At 45.0% G+C, this 17,855-nt stretch overlaps 1 protein-coding gene across 2 annotated transcripts in view; it reads right to left on the bottom strand.

The window, feature by feature from the left end:
• Positions 1-17,855, bottom strand: part of SLC38A8 (solute carrier family 38 member 8) — a 332,753-nt gene that overhangs the window by 54,755 nt on the left and 260,143 nt on the right. For both annotated transcript variants that reach the window (XM_086949847.1, XM_086949848.1), the window contains 2 exons: positions 9,278-9,425; positions 7,487-7,686 (listed from right to left, as the gene is read on the bottom strand). In XM_086949847.1, the coding sequence (XP_086805973.1) occupies positions 7,487-7,686; positions 9,278-9,425 (348 nt within the window). The remainder of the gene's footprint in view (positions 1-7,486; positions 7,687-9,277; positions 9,426-17,855) is intronic.

Genomic DNA, 17,855 nt, shown 5'->3' with positions numbered 1-17,855 from the left:
ATGGTTTCTTAGCCGTAAGATGGTAAAAATGAATAAAATATATACATTCATATATACATTTGGCTAACGTCCTCAACTGGTGCTTCTAACTACGCCTACCGCAGTGTACCCGACCTAAGCCGAATACGTGGGAGGGAGTAAGTAGCAGTTTTAGTTTAGTTTGGTTTTGCCAAGGGTTTGCTTCAAGAATTCTCTAAGGGTTTAGTCAGCACCGTACCTCTGGAATAGAATGCAGGAGGTCTGGTATCTCCTCTCAGGACTCGATATTCCAGTTACCCGCAAGGGTAGGCTGGAAACGCCGGAGCTGGATTTTCTCGGCAGGAGAAAAGACAGCGTCTTTCTCAGCGCGTCAAGGAGGAGGGGCAGCGTCCGTGGGCTTCTCGCATCTGCTGGGCTCTCTGCAAGGGACAGCTGTTCTGCTCCTGTATTCACCACCACCGTGTTTGCTTAAGGCAACGTCGGTATTATTTATACCAGAAAGGTGCCCAGTTTGACTTGAGTTTTTGGACATAAGACGTCAATAAAGAGGTCACTAAGAACTGGTCGTTCTTACAGTGCTCGTTAGGAGTTCTATTACAAATCAAAACAAAGCAAGCGGGGCTTTCCCAGGTTGCTGGAGGTTTGGTATGTCGAAAGAACTCGGTGTGCTATCTAGGAATCTAAGGAAGTGACTTCTGCGGTGTCATGGACTGTCATGGACTGCAGAGGCGACTTGCTAAAATATGGTTTTGAATATTATGCCATTATAGGGATATGTATCGATTATAGCCGTATAGGGGCATAAGGTCATGATATTGATCGGGGTCCTAGATAAAACACAACATAACCATGAAACTCCAATGCAAATACTTGCATGGTTGCCTTAAATTCAAATTAACATGATGTTATGTATAAAAGTAACCCTCGATTCTCCTGACAAAAAGTGGAATTCCTTTGAAGCTCAGTAATTCAAAACATCCATTTGAGTTGATTCGTGAAAATTCACTTGCTGCATGTGCGCTTCATTTGAAATATTTGCTTTCTTCGCAATTTCTTTAGCAGCCAGCACATGACTGTGCCCCAAAGAGGAGACTGGAGCAGTTTGAATTTTTGCTCAGGCTAAGAAAAAAAATCTAAACAGCAGCAGGCTCCTTGCTGGAGTAGACACCCACATCTGAGCCTGAATATAGGAAACGCTACCAACCTCAGACATTTCTTAACGCTAGCCTTGGATGGTGTGGCTTGCATGGATGACACCCCTTTTTCTACCCACAATATCATGCTAAGAGTAACCATTGATTTAAAAAAAATAAAAAATAAAGGATATTCCTCACAATTCTGTCACAGAATGTTCAGAATTTTGTGAGGTACAGCACCCAGTGATCAAACACTCATTCCAATAAAACCATACTTCACATGTGTAGGTGGCCGTATTGCTAATGAAAGAAAGACAAAATCTGCGGTTGTGTGAAGTCAATAAAGGTTCCATGTGGTCTTCACATGGTCAAAATTTGTGACTATTCCTGTCCCTTGGAGCAGACTCATCCACACATACATCTCACTGTTTTTATTAGACCAAATGTGGAAACCTTGCATGCTAAGACTTTTGTCATTTGCCCGATGTAGGAGAGTAGGATCTGCTTCCTATGGTTACCCCCACTTTTTGCTGTGTTTCACTGTTTTTTCGACTTTAGTCTGGCTGTGGCCCTGCTAATCAGGACCACAGCCTAGCAGTTCTCTCTCTCAATTGGTTACCTGTACATTAGGTACACTCCAGATTGGTTACTGGGTTACCCTTGTGAGTCCCTTTAATATGGTACCTTAGGTACCAAGGGCATATGTACCCCAGAGGCCTACCAGGGCCTGAAGCATGTATTATGCCACCCCTGGGACTCCTTCCAAAATGGCACCACATGTCTTCACTTGCAACCTGGGTGCCAAAGCTGAACCACTGAGGACGGGCAAACAGTGACACGAGCAAGAATCAAAGAAAAAAAAAAAGTCCCCCAAATGAACGCAAACACAGAGGCGTAATGTTAACAGTGATAGGGGCGTGCTATGTGGGAGGAAACCAAACACAAAAATTAGGGAATAAGTAGAAGGATTAGCCACTAGCAAGCAAAACATTTTGAACAATTGAAGGGCCATATAAAAAGGCAATGGGCGGGCTGTAAGCCCACAGAGTGAATACAGCATGTCTCGAAGAGGCAGCACATGTTCTGCTTAGGCTCGACCTAAAAAGGAGAGATTTCTGCACCAAACTCATTAGCATTGTAACTATAGAATCTACGTTTGCATGTTTTTAACTTGTGTATTATACTTCACTTTCTCGTAATTTTTTCGTAATGATGTCCCCTTACTTGGGGCCATTATTGGGTGCACTAAAACCTTTTTAGTGCATGACCTAACCACAATAGTGCATGCTGTGCACCCCGGACTGCTAGGCACTTACCCCAGTGGCCCCCACACACGTTACAGTGCCACATTTATCACGGTTATAGACTGCACACAGCTTACCTGGTCCTGAAGAAAGCCCAGTTAATCACACAGCGGGGGCTGAAACATGTAGACCACCACACATAAGCCAACTTAACTCCTCAAATAGTTGCACCACACATTTTAATTATATCCTGAGCCGCCAACATTAAAAATAAAGGCAAGGATTCTCAGAGGTATTTTTAACTGTATAAAATCACATCACACTTGCACATCAACACCAGCTCCGCTGTAATCAGGTGTTGTAGAACAACCGAGGCATTCAGCCGCCCGATTGGGACCCCGATAATGAAGCATGACACCAACTAGGTTGGTGTGTGAGGAGTCTTAAGTAATTGCACACACATAGTGGGCCTGTCCACATTGTTTAAGTATAGCACACATCTGGAGAACAGGACGCGCCCCAAAACCCTCGCTCTCCCATTGATTTTTCATCTAATAGAAGACTCCCTCTTGTCCTACCCTTAATACCATGAACTGAAATAAATCGCTCCCTCCTATTCTACTATTTATTTTCTTCATTATATACATGAATGTCTAAGCCCCTTGCAGGCACTGCCGAAATAAAGGCATGTACCATTTCAATAACTACTCCCCTTACACACCCCCCCCCCCCCCCCCAAGGTGTGTGATCACTGATCAAACAATTCAGCCTCCAGAGTGGGATATCATATTACAGAAGAAACACCTACGACTACTTTTCTTCAAAGACTTAGCAGGTGAATCCTTCAGGATTCCAACAATATTCTTGAGATATTTTCATGCAGTGCTTTCAAGAGGATGCTGGAGTTATTAATGTATTATTATACTGTACAAACTGAATTAATGCAACCCTCCGGAACCATTGGCCAATAAACAAACTTGAGAAACATAATCAAGAGTGTGTTGACCAGAGTTTTGATGTTTTTGCCCCAGCTTACACTCCATTCCTAAATGGACTGATCGCTGGAGGTGAATTCCGAATGTTCATTCTGATATACACCACTTTTCTTTATTTTTAACATCTTTTTATTGAAACCATGCTCATCATACAGTGCTTACCATCAAGACAACCTATCATGGTGAATACATGGCAGTTTAAAAAGAGGCAACATTCAAAAGCATGACTCTGGTCGCAATCCATAAAGGCAGTTGTTAACCTCCCTTCGAACATAGGTAATCATCAAGCCCTAAAAACATGTTTCCCACCCATCAGTACCCCCTATATGTCGGCCTGGCTCCCCACACCGTTTTCTACTTCTTGGGGCATCCACTACTCTAATAGACTACCTTTTTCACTCTCTGGCACCAATCAAGGACTGACTTCCATTCCGTGAGCCCTGGTGGAGCAGCGCTTCCCCATTTCCTCGCAATATTTTGTTTGGCCACCCCTGCAGCCAGTAACAGCCAGATTGTCTTGTATTTGAGCCAAAAGTCCTCCCCTGACACCGCCAATAGGGGCCAGTTTGCATCTATGGGGATCCAGTGCAAGCAAGCACTGGCTGATGGCTTTTACACAACGCATGCGCACTTTAGCCGCCATTACCCAAGTCAGCGCTCTAGTTGCTGGACCCCTGATGACATGACCGTGCAGCACTAACTGAACCTACAGCGAGTCACGTCAGGCCTCAAGGCAGCGCAGCTACCTCGCTACTCTTTAAAAAAATTTATTGAATCAAGACCTTTAAATTAATTAGCGAATTGTATGGGAATTGGATTTTAACTGTTCTGTTTTAAAAATTTTGTTTTACCTGTGAATTACTGAGCTGTGACAAGGAACTGGGTTATAGCTCCAGAGGGCAAGCCGGCACTGTCTGACGTCTTTTGCACAATGCATGTGCACTTTAGCCGCAATTACCCAGGTCAGCACTCTAGTAGCTGGACCTGCCCGGGCTTCTTAAGAGCCCCATGACGCAATCGCGCAGCGGGCATGCCGCTGGCGCGCCATAGGCAAGCCAGTCTGTGTCCATCCGCATCCGGACTGGGCAAGGGGCCACAATCCCTGCCCTTTTTACACCAGATAAGTATTGTTATAGCACAGAGCAGCTTGGACAGTTCAATACACCCCCAGGATCTAATTGCCTTCATTCTATGGCTCCCAGTAGTCTAGCTACCAATTGCGCACACTGCTCATTCAGATTCTGGTCGCCCTCCCCCACTGATAAACATTTTAAACTGCTTTTACTAAACTGCAGATCCCTACCTAAACATATTTCAGAGCTGTTCATTTTGCTTATGGACGAAGGCTCTGATGTTTTATTTCTTCCTGAACCCATTCTGAATGTGGGCTCAGAGCCAGACATTGTCTAGGCCCTCCCCCCGACTATGCACTAGAGGTTGGATAGGGCTACTGGTATAGGTAGTGGCATTGCAATCTTTAAAAGTCACCTCAATTGTCAGAATTTTGGGAGCCTTCTACTTGACTGAGAACATCCATTTCTCAATAGGATTTACGCCTACACTCCTTATCAGGCATTCTAATTTATCGTCCCTTTGGAGCTACGGGCCAATTCTACAACTCACTATCTGAAATAGTCCCTAAACTGGCCAGCTCTGCTGCAAATTTAACTATACTGGGCGACTTCAATGTCTACTATGATAATTTGGCATTGAAGGCTGCATCAGAGCTGTCCTTGGACTTAGCGGCCTTAGCCTGGATCCAGACTGGCTTGGTAACTACAGACATCTCGCTCCTCACAGGAATTAGCAAAATACTGGAGAAGCATGTCAATTCGGCACTTTCTGTACACCTGGAATCTAATAATCTTCTCCATCGCGCTCAAACCAGTTTCTGCCCCCGCCAAGGTATGGAAACAGCCTTATTTGCAGTTGTGGCAGAATCCAGAAAGATCCTCAATACACGAGGCTCCTCGCCGTGATCCTTTAAGCTCTCAGCACGGCCTTTGACACGGTTAACCATCTTATTCTGGTCCAACGACTGAGAAATCTGGGAGTGTGCGGAGTAGCCCTCACCTGGCTGCAAACCTTTCTGGAAGAAAGATCTTTCCAGGTTTGAGGGTGAGGCAACCTCGAAATCCTGGCCCCTCCACTGTGGGGTTCCCCAGGAATCTTCCCTGAGCCCAACACTTGTTAACGCCTACATGGCACCTCTTGCGGACATCGCTCTTCTCTATGGGGTGCACATTGTGACCTATGCTGATGACACTCAACTGGCTGTGGCGCTTAAACATTCAGACAGGGCCTCTGCCGACCTCTGTACCTGCCTTGAAGAGGTAGCCCAGTGGATGAAACTCTCCTACCTGAAATTAAATGATAAAACTGAGCTCATGCTCCTTGGTAATCTTTCTCTTTTTAAGGCAGACATTATGTGGCCAGCCTAGATGGGCACTGCACCTGTTCCCAAGTGAGAGATAAAAAGCCTGGGCTTCTGGCTGGACTGAGCGCTCAGCGTCAAAGTCCAGGCCAGATAGGTGGTGGCCTTCTACTTTGGCATCATAAGGATGCTTTGTAAAGTGCTTCCTCTGCTCCCTTTTTAAGCAAGAAAGCTCATGTTCCTGGCACTTACTCTTTCGCGCCTCAACTTCGGCACGCCTTATTTCTTGGAGCCCCGAGTTCGGTCCTCCCTGAACTCCAAACAGTACAGAACTGTGGCGCAAGGATCCTCATGGGGACCCAGAGCCGGCAGTCTGCAAAACCGGCAATGAAAGCTCTCCATTGGCTCCCTGTCCAGGAGAGAGTCCACTTTAAGGCCTTATGCATCACCCACAAGATGATGGGAGGGGAAGGACCAGAGATTATCTCCTCTATGGTCAAGTCCTATCAAGCTAATAGGCGACTGTTGTCTGACTAGCAATATCTGGCAGTCGTCCCCAGAATGAAAAGAGATAGAAGCGGCGGCCGACTATTTTCATACAATGCTGCCAAACTCTGGATTCCCTTCTTCTTCAGCTACGAAGGGAATCCACTCACATGGCCTTCGGCAAGCTGCTGAAAACATGACTCTTTACTAAGCCTCAGTTTTTCCCCAGCACCGGGATGCCTATGGGTAGCTATACGCTCTATAAGTGCTGCTTCATCATTCATTCATTTACATGTCCCCAGCTACCTCTCCAGAATTGCTGTATTACCAGGCAGTTCCACAGCATGTGAAAGAACGTACCCTCCTGTACACATCCCGTAAGACATGTCAATGAGTTTGTCCTCCCTGTTGGGGCTAATCATGTTCTTGAGTAGTAGGGTCGATGTAAAATTATAGGTTGGACCAAACGAAACCTAACTCTAATTGCTATCTTGTGCAGGCTCTGGATGGCTTCCATTGAATAATCATCTAAGCCACCCAGACACTTCTATCTTTCTGCTTCCCTCATCCCAAATTCTTGGCTCAGGGTTTCAAATATTATTTAGACCTGGTCCCGCACGACATCTCCCAGATGCTCTATTACTATAAGCTCCCAACCCACAAAGCCTTTCAAGTCTGCCACTTCCTTAAGCAGGTCACTGTCCCATAGTGGCATCCTGTTGGTGGTTTTACCACTCCAACCCAAGAATCTTGTGGCCTCCCTCAGATAGCCATCACTTATTGCTCATGATACAGCACAATATCTAAAAAGACGTCTTGCTTTTGAGCCTCCGAGATGTAACTTTTTTCATGGCATGGTCACCTTCTACCATACAAGAGCTTGGACTTTGAAGACTGGATTTAAGAAATGCAAATTATGAAATCCAATCAGTGCTGAGGTACTATTTTCTGCATAATCCAGGGATGTCCACTTTTTTTTTTAATTCATGCATTCATTTGCCCTGTAATTGATTTAAATAAACAGAGACTGCTCACTATAACCACAATGCACCTTCACATTCATAACTGCTTCCATTAACACTTTGAAGAGATTCATAGTGAGCTGCAATGAAGCTATTTCCATTCAAATAAAATAGGTTTCATGAATAGAAGAGTCCCATGTAAAACCCTCTTACAGAAGATTACATTCTTATTTATAGCATCACATCTCAAACTAGATAGAAGGAATGTGTGGATCAGTGATTCCATGGTTCCAAGCTCTTGTAAACCTACCAGGGAAGATGAAAATGAAGAAAGCGCCGATGCCGCCAATGATGGAGATGACTTCACTGATGTCTGGAACAAACATGGCAAAGATGAGCGTCACGAAAATCCACAGGAAGGTGAGCACGATTCGAACGCACTTTTCATAGGGTTCTGTGATCACCAGGTATCTGCGCTTGTAGTTGATCCAGTATTCTTGCACGACAGCCCTAGCAAACAGACACCTGCCAATTAATGTCAACTTTATGTGAAGGGGAGAACAAGAGAAGGCATTGAAAATTCATCAACAGATCAGTGCTTGTTTGCTCTTGGTAATGAACAAAACTTTAGAATATCTAGATGTAAGTCAATGAAGCAATCAATTTATAACAAAGCAAAAAGACAAGAAGATAAGCCACCATCACAAGAAATGCTTAGGAGAGTGAATTTCCCATTCCAGACACCTTCATGCTTGTGAAATAAAAAATTGCCATGAGCCAACTTGGCACTTTTTGTCAAAGATGCAGTGAACTCTTTGCTCTCCCTCCAATGTCAAAAACACACAATTTGCGATGTAAGTATATGTCCACGTGGGTGTACTATGATTGAAGCTTGTTCTAGATAATAGAAAATAGAGGGCATTTGTTTAAAATACACCATCTTAGTTCCCATGCCACCTGTGGGATAGACCAGGAATGTTTTGAAATGCAAGATTCTGCAATCACCTGGTATTCCCAACAACTATAGTCAAATATTCCAGCATATAAAATCAGAACATATGTTTTGTCGGTCTCTGAAAAGGTTTCAGGTTTATCATGACCATATACAAGGGTATTTAAAATAGAGGGGATTTCCTCATGATAGATTGCCTGCTTGTGCAGCTATCAAGTTTGCTAATCTAGATGTTTTTTTACAACACTTTAGCTCAAAAGTGATGTGAATCATTTCTCAAAATCCGCCTTTTTCAAATGGATTTATGATATGCCACTAATCAGACAGCAAGTAGAAATGGGGATTGACATCTTGGAGGTGGTATCCATAACATTTGGATATCATGACAAAACATAGGAATCGAATATGGTCCTTACATTTTAGATGGGTATTCCTTCAAACGTCTTTTAGAAGCCCCATCAGACATCTAATGAGCACTTTGACTGCTATAATCAGATCATGGTACAGTGATCAATTTCTCCCTGTGGGGTTATAACCCCGACAACCTCGTGTTCTGAATCTTAAATCTGCCAAGTGGAAAGGTACACAAAGGCAATAAATAATACAGGATAAAAATATTTTAGGAGGGTCTTCACTTATAATGAGATTACATTGCATGTGGTGGTTTTCTCCCATAACTTCAGTCTTCATTTCCAAATTATGTACTCTATTCGACTTGCTCCTTCCTATCAGGAAGTTCTACCATGCACACTCAGTCTTTGTGGTGTGAACTAGCAGACCATATCAGAAGGGCTTCCACAATTGATGAGATAAAATGAGGAGTCTAAATTATTTTTACGTTAAACATTCCTCTACGGGCACAATTTTGTTAACTGAAGCCATCAGCTCCAAAAAAAAAAAAAAAAAGGGGGCAACCTCAAACAACTGGCACTATATAGGGCTAAGTTCCCTAACGTAACCCCTACCAGGAGGTATCGGACCTCACCAGCTCCCTTCTCTGTAGCAATAAATTGGCCTTTTAACATTCAATCACTACTGTAATTCGTTCAGAAATCTATGCAAAGACGGACAACATGGATTGGTGTATGGACATGTCGGCAGAGGGTTACGGAGCAGTAAGCGGGATTTCAATTGCGGTCCTTCAAATACCTGCCCAGCAGGAGAACGATGGGGTAGATCGTAATAATGGAAACAGCGAAGAGTACTCTTGCTATCATGACAACTATGTCATTTCCAGGGTAGGACATCAGAATATCAGCGGCAACGTTGTCCCCAAATGTCAAATAGCCGTAAAGTCCTAGAAAAGAAGAGTGGAGACAAACTGGAAATTAGAACATACAACAGAACAATAATCACCAGATTCTACTTTAAGCAGCCGTGGAGAAAGCTAGTAATACCTCTGTATTGCATTAAAAATAAAGGTAAATACCAATAAGAAGTTACCTCAATACATTCTTCACTCAAATGATTGCTATCAATTTGCAAGAGGATCACTGAAAGATCATGGTTCATGTGAGCTGCACAGGGATGGGAGCAGCAGACAGACACCAACACAACATTCAGAATTATAGATAGGTAACAGTGAATAAACAGGGATGTTTTTTCAGTGAGCGATTCTGAGTGACATAAAACCAACAACGAAAGGGAAACTCTAATTGTCTTTGATGTTACTCAGAGCTTCAATGTGAAAAACATCCCTGGAATTCACTTTTTGCCAGAGTATCATTTTATGTTACATATGTCCCAGAAAATCATCAGCTCCTGCTTTCAACTGCTATGCAGGGGCAGAGGAGTAATGCGGAGCCAGCCATCCAACTCTCCACCCTCCAACACCTCACCCTCTTCCCTTCCCGAAGCCGTGCCCTCTATCCTCCATTGGAGCACAGAGCCACCGCTGTGCAGGCAGGCTCTGAGGTTAAATGCGTGATTGAGAAGCTTGGATTTCATGTAACTTTACTGAGAAGCCCTCCAACAGACACCATCCAGGAGACAGCCGGAGAGCCATTCTATAGCCTGTGTTGGTAGCTCGGTTAACCCTGCACAAGCTCATCTGCTTCCTACCTTCACACGGTGAAGAGGGAAACACGTCAGCTGTAATCAGGTCGATAAATTGTCATCAACTACAGACTGAACGAAATCACGCTATTGCAATATCTTTGAATAATAATTTGGATCAAGTAGCAGTGCTTAATTTGAGCCAGTGGTTTCCGGTGCTCAACACGGGCAATTTATTTCCGGTGCTCAGCACCAGCACTTGATTGTCAACACCGCTCTTAGGACCACTTTTGAGTCTGCCAAATATTTATTATTATTAATACACTAAACATTAAAAAATGACTAAAGTATGCCTCCCCAGCCATTCCTTTAGCTTTGGGGACCTGGCACAATCTGAATTGTCGCACTTTCAGAAGAGAGATCTGGTTAGTAGTTGTTTTGGCAGCGATGACGGGGGCGACTGGTGGTGCAAGCTGCAGTGGCCTCCTGGTCAGGGTTACAAATGATGCACTGTCAAGTAGTACATTGGGAATACACGACTCTTGATTGGCTGCTGCCTCTTTGATATATTGTTTGTGACTTAACTGTGGGCAACCAGTTGTTGGAGGAGGGCACAACCTTGTGCAACAGTGGAAACAACTGGAAAGCGCAGTGGGAAAGGCTGAGGGTTGCCAGTTTGTACGCTGGATGTCTACTGAGGACTTCGATGACTCATGAGATCAGAGAACAAACTCTCCTTGGGGGTTGTAACCTCATGTTCTGAATCTTAAATCTTCAGAGTGCAAAGGTACAAAGGCAATAATACAAGATAAAAAATATTTTAGCAGGGTTACACATATATTGGAACTTGAAATGGCAAAATGAAATGCTATTATATTGCATATGGTGTATCGTGCGCCGTTCTCCAGTACACAGTAGGTAAGGTGGTTTGATTGTGCCTTGGTAGTGCAGATATCTGTGTCTGAGTTAGTGCTTCTGTTGAGAGTAAAGGAGAAGGAGTTCGAGTGGCACACAGCCCTCACTTGCAAAGTGCTTGAAAGAGGTCTTTGGCAAACTCCTTCTGGAAATAGGTTGTACACGGCCTGCACCAGCCACAACTTTATTAGTAGTATTTATATCCTATTTTCTATGTATTTTAAGGCATTTATTTGTAATATAGATATAGTGGAAACCTAGCCCGAGACCACAATAAATGCTATCCCATCAAATCTAAAAAGGGGTGCACTTGTTCCATCCCTTTCAACCACTTACTTCGTCCTCCACAATAACAATGTATCCCTCTGGGCTGCTTTTTCTTTGGCACAAAACAGGTTTAGCGGATTAAAAAGAAGCATTACAAATCAATGGCACGGTTCCCAAGCTTGAATGGAAAACTCTGCCTTGCTCACATTTCTTGTTGCCAGGAGTGAGTGCTTTCTCTGCTAATTAGAAACTGCGCTGCATCACAGCATTCACAAACATGGCTGAATTATACAAATGTAAACCAAGTCAGCAACGATAAATCCTCAAGCGCGTTTCAAACCTTTTACTAATGATTTAGGAGTTTGCCTGAAAGCCTCAGGTGAAAGCTCGTTTTTATCTTTTTAAGGGTTTGAAAGATGTTTTAAGTGGTGGAGTAAGAAGACTGAATCCTAGAAGGGATTCATTCTTACAAATGGGATTCTTTGCATAGCGCTGCATCCACAGGGAAAGGACAGTCAGCTCTTCGTTTGCAACTGTAACGGATTCATTGAACTAAATGGCCCACACCATTTTTTCATTGGCTATACATTTGTGGCAGGTTTATTAAGCCAAGGTTGTAATTAACTTACCTGCAAGCCATAGGCTGACAGCGATGGAAGACGTCAGCTACTTGCCACCAGAGTTACTGCGAGCCACAACAAGCCGTCCTCCGAGGACCACCACACACCAGGATGTCACAGCAAGATAACATTGTAGCCCCACAAACATGGTGCAGTTGCCGAGGAATTCCGCTGTGCCACCGTAGGGTCACAAACGTGTTGCCTTGTAGCACCACCTCAAATAATTGGGTTCTTCACTGCCAGGCCCTGCACTCAACCCCCTCTAACAGCATAAGCAGTCGACTACACCCATATATCGGCCCTAGCAGTGCCAGTGGTGTGGCTCACTGGTTAGAGGCGGCAGACCCAGAAGCAGAGAACAGCCCGGGACCAGGGTTCAATTCCCGATGCAGCAGGGTCATGGACCAGGGTCAGCGGACTCGATAATTCTCGCCTCGGTGCCTACTCTAACCAGGGATCACATTCGGCATTAGCTTGACTCATCTCTACAACGGCCCCCCACATTCGCCAGGGATGCCTGGTTTCACCTTGGAGATACCCAGTAGGGACCATCTCACAGGGATAGACAGGACGGGTTCCCCAGCGGTCTAAGGCGCCACGACGCCTCAGGGCAGCAGTGCGCTTTACAAGACACATTACATTACATTACATTAGCTCCGGTGGTTGCCTGTGCGCCGCCTCCTCCCGGAATCGCCTCCTCCCGGAACTCAGTTTTCCTTATCAGACATACCCCGTGAGAAACAGAGGGGGAAAAAACACAATCGAGGAAGAGAAGGTGGAACAATGGCTTACAAAGGAGAAAGCCGGAACCTGCAAGAGAGATGACGGGGCGGGTTGCGTCTCGCAGTGGATGAAAGAGGCCGGAAGCGGTTTCGGGACCACGCAGCCTTCGTGCGGGGACATTTAATAGCACCGGCCGCTGCCTTTCAAGCGGTGCTTTGGGCCATGGCCGTACTGGCACGCGGGCAATCGCCCGGGAGGCTGGAGCTCCCCGGTTTTCACACTTGGAGGATGGTTTGGGCCTCCAGGAGTTGTGGTGCACGTTACGCGAATCCGGCAGCAACTTGAAAGAGTTGCTCTGATTCTAGCACACATATGCACATGGAGACTGATTTTATCATTTTTTATAGGGCGGTTTTAAATTGGCAGTCGAGCCCTAAATTGGGCACCTGCACTCCTGTTACAAATGAAGCACTGGGCCAGTCCTCGTTGCAGCTCTGCCACGAGCCCCCGGTGTGCACAGCGGAAGTGGATATGCAGCGCATTAAAAGTAGGCACAGGGGCTGGACTGCAGCACGCAGGCTAAAGACCTGCGCAGAGGGTTATGTCACGTTCAGGATTGACCTTGTGCTTGGCTAAGTGAATGAATATTTAGAATAATAAATGGAACACAGCAATACAACATCAGTAGCAAAATGGATGCAAACAAATGCTAGCACATCCAGAGGGAGATCATGGATGACGTCACCTTTGATGTCAGTATCGAGAACGCCAATATCATCATCTGGGCCATCGTGAGGACAGCAATAGGGCGAGCTCTGGTCTGCTCAGCTAACCATTACTGGCCTATTTCAGTGGCTTTTAGGATTTATTTCAGAACCATAACTTCTATTGTGTTTTTCAAAGGAATTTCTGAGGTGGTGTTAAACGTCAATGTATTTAGGAGCAAAAAACACAACTTTCCCTTATCAAACTTTTCAGTGACTATGTAACAGTGCTGGCATTTGTGACTATTTACAGTTAAGTTGAGGCATCCAGCATGAATGTATGTTTAATCATGCTAACAACTTGGGCATTTTTTAGGATATCTCCATGAAAACTACCAAACACTTGAAACCACCTTCTCAGCTCTACTGGGGTTCTAGTTTGATTGTCCTACGCGCTGCTCTCTCATTTTCTATCTTTAGTTGCTCTTTTATTTCAGTTATCCATCTTGAAAAATCTTTCCCCAATCATGTTCTCTTGTCCCTCTTGCTTACGGCTACAGCTTTTACTCCGTGGTATATTCCACTGTGTCCCTTTTATTATGGGCAGCGCTAGGCATGGGCAATGTGGGCTGCTGCCCAAGGGCTCCCGCTCAGCCCTCCAACATGGGACCCCATGCCAATGCAACACAGCCAGGCAACGAGAACACGAACACACATACGCGTCTGCTCCCTTCCCACCCAGTTGTGAGCATAGTGTGTCTTCTTGCAATTGGACCCAGGTGCGGGACCCATACCCTGTGCCTCGCGTCTTTGGTGTAGCACTGCAAGGCCATGGGGTCCCCTTCCTACGTCGTAATTGCAACGAGACCCATTCTGTGCCCTGCAATTGGGGCTCCTGTCCCACTGCCCACCAACAGGCACTGCTGGATGCCCAGTGACCCTCATTTTGGTGCCTCCCCAAGTTAACTCTCTCAAAGGACAAGCCGCTTTCGACTTCAGCCCTGTATGAGCTGTGAAAGAGGTGCTTGCAGGTGGCTGTGAGGGAGCAACTGCATATTGGCATTGCGCAAGAGCACACAATTTGGACAAATGAAAGGGTGGGGTGAAAAAATGTGTCTCCCGATTTCACATTTCTAACCAGTCCACTAGACCGCAACATGGGTGGAAGGGATTCTAATGGAAGACCAAAGGGATGCTCTACCCTGGGAAATGGCAGTGTGTTTTGAGCCTTGTCTAGCCTTACATTACAGTGTTTATTTCCATCATATACAGGTAAAGTTGTGAAGCTCATCTATGTCAAATTTCCTAGTCCCATAGTTGAAACTTACCCAATGCATCGGGTCTTGAGGCACGTTAGAGATTACTTGGCAGTAGGAGTGGTAGATGGGGATATTAACCACTTGTGTTTTAAAGCTTAAAATATTACATTCTATTTGGATTCCAGAGTAAATTTTTTTTAAATGTGTCTCAATATATGCAGCAGTGAGCAGTCCAGGTTTACCCTAGGAGGTGGTAACTCCAATTCAGGATGAATATCAATCACACTCAAACTAAATGTCCAACTGAGTGATCCTCCTAAATCATCCTAAATCCCCCTCCTTGAAGGAGGGGGATTTAGAATGAAGCACCCAAATTTTGCTATGCGACTCGCAGCCGCCCTCCCCTCCCCAACAAACATTTTCTCAGGTCTCCGCATGCTCAATGAATCTTTGCATGTATAATGTCCACACTCACAAAGTGTCCTGGGAAGTGACAATGGTAAGTGGGCCTTGCAGCCCCTCCCCTTGGATTCATAGTGCTGGGTCATTTGTGATGCCCAGGGAAGGAGGCCATCTGCTCCTTGCAGCACTAGACAATGGCTTCAAGGACAAGGGCAGTGGGGATTCCTCCCATGGGCCATCACAGCTCTAGAATAAGGTTGTGAGACCCAGGGGATGGGACCATCCTTCCCTTGGCCCTGCAGTGCTAGACGATAGATGTGGGGCCAAGGAAACGGTGCCTTCTCTCCCTTTGGCCTCACAGCTCAGGATCATGGTGGAGAGACTCAGGGGAGAAACACTCTCCCATGGGCTTGCAGCACTAGACAATTGATATGAGGCAACTGGAAGAGGGCTCCCTTACCCTGGGTGCACCACCCCCAGGCCTCGCCGCACCAAACCACAGTTGCAAGGTCTAGATGAGTGGTGGAGTTCCTAAGCTATGCCTTAGCTATGGTGTAGCACTGCACAGTCTACGGGACAGGTCCTCTCCCATAGGGCCAATTTCTATTGCCACATAGCCATGAAAAATCCTAGGCAGGGCAAGGAAGCAGGCTGTGGCAGAGATGGGCTCCACAGGTCTGGATAGCCATCAGACAAGGTTCCTGGGAAGTAAGTTGGCTTTTGGATGGGAAATCTCAAAACAGGAGCAATTCAAAATTCAGCCCCCAAGGAAGGTCCCTTGCTGGCCGGATACGTTTGGTGTCTTTGCCCGGTGAAGAGTTCTACACGGACAGTCACTTTTTTACCTTGGAGTCCTCAAGTGGGACAAGTCTGCAAGCTCTAGCCAAACAGAGCTTCACAAGACCAGATACCATCTCTGACGTCCTGCCAAAACCAATTTGAAGCTGCATAAAAGCTCCAAACAAAAGCAATCTGAATATTTTGCCCAGCAGCAACACACCTTGGTTGGGTTGCCTTAGTAGGTTTGTCACAGGCTTACAGAGGTCTTTGGAACCGAAACATTTCTAAGTCCCATGTTTTTAAGAATGTCAGGGGGAATACTCATTGGCAGAGCCAAGGGTCCCAGGACCTCAGGAACAGCACATGGGTATCAAGACTCACTTCAGCACAAAATCACCAGTGGCATCCAGGGAAGGTCCAGACTGGGAGGAAGAGATCTATGTGATTCTAGGACACATGAATTAGGATATCCCCTTTGTGAACAATTCTTACTCATGCTTCTTATGAGGTCAACAGTTATAAACCCACTACTTTTTCAGGAAACTTACGGAATTGATGGTAAGTATTTGCTAAACAATCAGAGCATGCAAAGTGAATAAAATCCCAGGGCTGTTACACTAGGAGTTCTTAGTGTCAGCAGACACTGCGATACTGGAACATTTGTCTAAGGGTGGATCAGAGAGCAAAGAGTAGGAAACTTGGACTAGAAGTCTAAATATGGAGAGGTGAAAAGAATTGTGGTCTGAAGCATGGCACAAGGGTTTGAGAAACGTAGAGGGGTGAAGTCAGCAAAAATGGTTAAGGACTTATCAAAGAGTTCGGTCAAAAACCGAAACACAGCAGAGTGTTGGTGCAACGGGGGGTTCAAGGAGTTTATGTTCTATTGTACTTCCATGATGTTTGAGTTCTTCATTGTTTCTTACCCTAGGAGGCTTGCCCACTGCCCCCCTGTCCTGATGAAGACCCGCTCTGTAAGGGCCAACTACCCAACACCTTGCTAAGGTCGAAACGTAGACTTTTCCCATGCTCTTACTCCCATGGTTAATCAGGATTCATACAGCCTAAATGAGGAGATAGTTTTCTGTAAATAAACTGTGATGAATTAATTTCTTATATGGCTCCGAATTAGGGAGACCAGTCTAGAATGTATATGAAACTATTGATCAATGATGTAAAATTGATTATTTTTTATGCATTTCACTTCTGTTCACTAAATTTCCTCACAGCCCTTCCCTCCCTTCCCCATGTGGGCACTAATACTTTTATGAAGTATAAATAATTTTCCAAAAAATTGCATAACCATAAAGTGGTTGATACAGGTACTTTGTGAATTAAAACGACGTAACCTCATTTGTTTGTTTTCTTCTATTTCAATTATTCACTCCATGTTCTTCACTGTATATAAATCACTCTCTTAAGTATTTTTCATGGAGGACAGACTACAAACACTACAATCTACCAACCAAGCACAACTACCTTATTCTTGAAGTGATAAGCTGACTATGTTTAACGCAGCAGGCCCCAGGGTTGTAGGCTCATTGCTGTGTTATTACTAGTGTGCACAATAAAGGTTTTTGAAATCAATAAAAAAAAAACAAGCACAACTGCCAAGATAATGTGTTGTGTCCGAAAATGCAACCTCGCTCTCTTACACTGCTCAGCTTCCAATAATGCTTCAGCACAACCACGTCTGCTATGAACTGATTGGAGCACATTTCCATCCCTCACGTATAATACCCAGTATTTCCTGTACATGCCACACAATATCAACCATGAACAACAAACTGAATAGCTTTTTAGCGGATGACCCAAAAGTGCTTTGGCACCTTATCAGGGGCCAGAAGCACTATACAAACCTTGCAACACTAAGTAGTACAATCTGATGGATGTGCTTCTTCCCTGTGTTGTCCAACTCTTCCTGGATTCTGATGCCAAAAATCACTGTTCCGACCAGTGCGAACTGGTCAAAGCTGTGCAGGCGACTCCTGGCCAGACAGTCCTCTCCATCTGATCCCAATGCCTTAGGGACCAATAGCAACATAGGAAACAAGGGAGAAGTGGG

The sequence above is a fragment of the Lissotriton vulgaris genome, unplaced genomic scaffold (assembly GCF_964263255.1).
Source record: "Lissotriton vulgaris unplaced genomic scaffold, aLisVul1.2 SCAFFOLD_912, whole genome shotgun sequence".
Taxonomy (NCBI): Eukaryota; Metazoa; Chordata; class Amphibia; order Caudata; family Salamandridae; genus Lissotriton; species Lissotriton vulgaris.
Note: the sequence above shows the minus strand (reverse complement) of the source record. Positions and strands in the feature narration are given on the sequence as shown.